Source organism: Dendroctonus ponderosae, unplaced genomic scaffold (genome assembly GCF_020466585.1).
Source record: "Dendroctonus ponderosae isolate FM_Combo_2020 unplaced genomic scaffold, Dpon_F_20191213v2 Dpon_F_20191213_7, whole genome shotgun sequence".
Classification (NCBI taxonomy): domain Eukaryota; kingdom Metazoa; phylum Arthropoda; class Insecta; order Coleoptera; family Curculionidae; genus Dendroctonus; species Dendroctonus ponderosae.
This window is the reverse complement of record NW_026018916.1, coordinates 7,567,422-7,569,503: the sequence shown is the minus strand read 5'-3', so window position 1 is coordinate 7,569,503 and position 2,082 is coordinate 7,567,422. Positions and strand designations below refer to the sequence as shown.

Genomic DNA, 2,082 nt, shown 5'->3' with positions numbered 1-2,082 from the left:
TATAATAAATAACTATCAATGTGATATAAAATGAATATGTGCTAATGTATTTTTTTTCTTTTCAGAGATCTTCAAGGGAACAATATCACTGCCATCTACGAATACGATTTTCAAGATCTAGGAAAACTGAAAATTTTGTAAGTGGCTTAGAGAATATAAATTCGCATTTTTATAAGAATGGAATGTAAATGCAAACAACTCTAACTGACTTAACTCTATTAAGCTCCGTGGAAAATGTCAATTGAAACACATTCTACTAGCTTGAATTTTTATAACAATGTTTTGTATCTTATAAATTACTTCTTGTCGGGTTCAAGTATTAGGACAGGTTGAGACTATTAACTAGCTGTTATAGAAAGCGGTATAAGACTAAATGTATAAATGATTTTCTGACTATGTCGTCAGATTAAATCTTCCCATTGTATTTATGCATTTTTAACTATATCGCAACATTTCAAGAGTATTACTTTATTTTATTTATTATAATAAATATCTTAAATGTGTGAAATACCTATGTTGAATGTAAATATGATAAAATTTTGTTTAAGATTTGTTTGCTTACTAGTTTTATTACTAAGAAGTATTTATATTAACATAGCAGTTAATTATTTAAAAAGATGTTCTGTTTATGTACATCTTTGTTACGTTCTGGTTTTTGCTACTGTATAATTTTGCTGAAATGTATTCTTTTAACAAAGCTGCTTTCGGAATGTTAGACATCAACTACCTATTTATATTTTAATTTGGTTTACTTTGTTATGTTTTCTGTTTGTAGGCAACTTTCAGCCAACCAAATAACAAATCTCCATAAGGATTGTTTTCAGGATCTTACAAGTTTAGAACGATTGTAAGTAACTGATCTTCTATATCGGATATTGTAGCAAAAGATACTTAAAATTGCGTCTGAAAACGGAAATTAAAAACTTTATCAAATTGAGTAGTTTAGTATTAAGAGGATTATTATGGGCTTTAATATGCATGGCTGTATCGATTCCTATTACTCTTAGGTCATCTTGATACTAACAGATTAAAGCAATATAATCAGGATTTCGCGTTCAGAGGTCGTCGGTGTTTTATATTATAGTATTCCTTTAAAAGCTCCCTGCATAGCCTGGATTTATTTTTTTTTGTAATAAATGCCTCTGCTTCCTAAATGTATAATATTTAGCTTTATACGCTAAATGTATTCGCTCATTGTATGCAATTTTGAAAAGCGGAATAGGAAATGTGATTTCCAATTGAGTGATTGAATTTTTCAAATTAAAAATTCCTTTTATTAAGCAAATCTAAGTTAATAAAATTTTAAACATATGTTGAGTGCGGAGCTTCAAATGCTTAACTAACATACTCAAAATAAACTGCAATACTGTCATGCCTGATCAGAACTTAGAATTATTAATAAAATTCGTTAAACACAAAGTGTTGGGACATTTATTGCGGGTTTGTAAGATTGTTCGATTAAATCAGCTGGTGATGTTTCTGCAGTTTTAAGACGATTTTAGCCTCGCCTCGGAAAATCTCCAAAATCATATATCATCCGGGCTCTCCCACCTCTACGCTTCGAACAAACATGAGCACTTAATATCCGAAACGATAGTTGGACGTTTAAGGTACGTTTTTATTGCAGCACGGTATAACAATGTCATTTAAATCGTGTTTTATCTTTCAAACAAAATGGAGTGTGGGTGCGAAAGCACTTTTCAATGGTTTTTCGTAATAATAAAAGCGCGTTTTTCCTCGTTTTGTTTTTGCATTATTTTCATAAAGCGAGGCATTTATACAGCCTCTTCGCTCGGGAGGTTGATACCCATTGACCTGCCAATGGCGCAGTTGAAATATATTAATAATTTGAAATATTAAATTTACTTCATTGAAGTTTTGTTTCCGACGCAATTTTAAGTAAAATTATAGCAATCTACATCCGTATACTGAACAGCGCATTTCATTTTCTTTTATAGACGCCTGAATCGAAACAATCTGAAAAACATTCCTGACAACTTATTTGTTCCCGTTTCTAACTTGTTTCGTTTGTAAGTAAAATGCAGGCATTTTAATATACATATTGAATGTCTTGCTCGCACG

At 30.7% G+C, this 2,082-nt stretch overlaps 1 protein-coding gene across 3 annotated transcripts in view; it reads left to right on the top strand.

The window, feature by feature from the left end:
• LOC109546161 (protein slit) overlaps positions 1 to 2,082 on the top strand; it is a gene marked incomplete at its 3' end in the record, with an annotated part of 191,607 nt that overhangs the window by 180,007 nt on the left and 9,518 nt on the right. For 2 of the 3 annotated variants that reach the window (XM_048668235.1, XM_048668234.1), the window contains 3 exon segments: positions 66 to 137; positions 776 to 847; positions 1,959 to 2,030. In XM_048668235.1, coding sequence (XP_048524192.1) covers positions 66 to 137; positions 776 to 847; positions 1,959 to 2,030 — 216 coding nt within the window. 3 annotated transcript variants of the gene reach the window in all.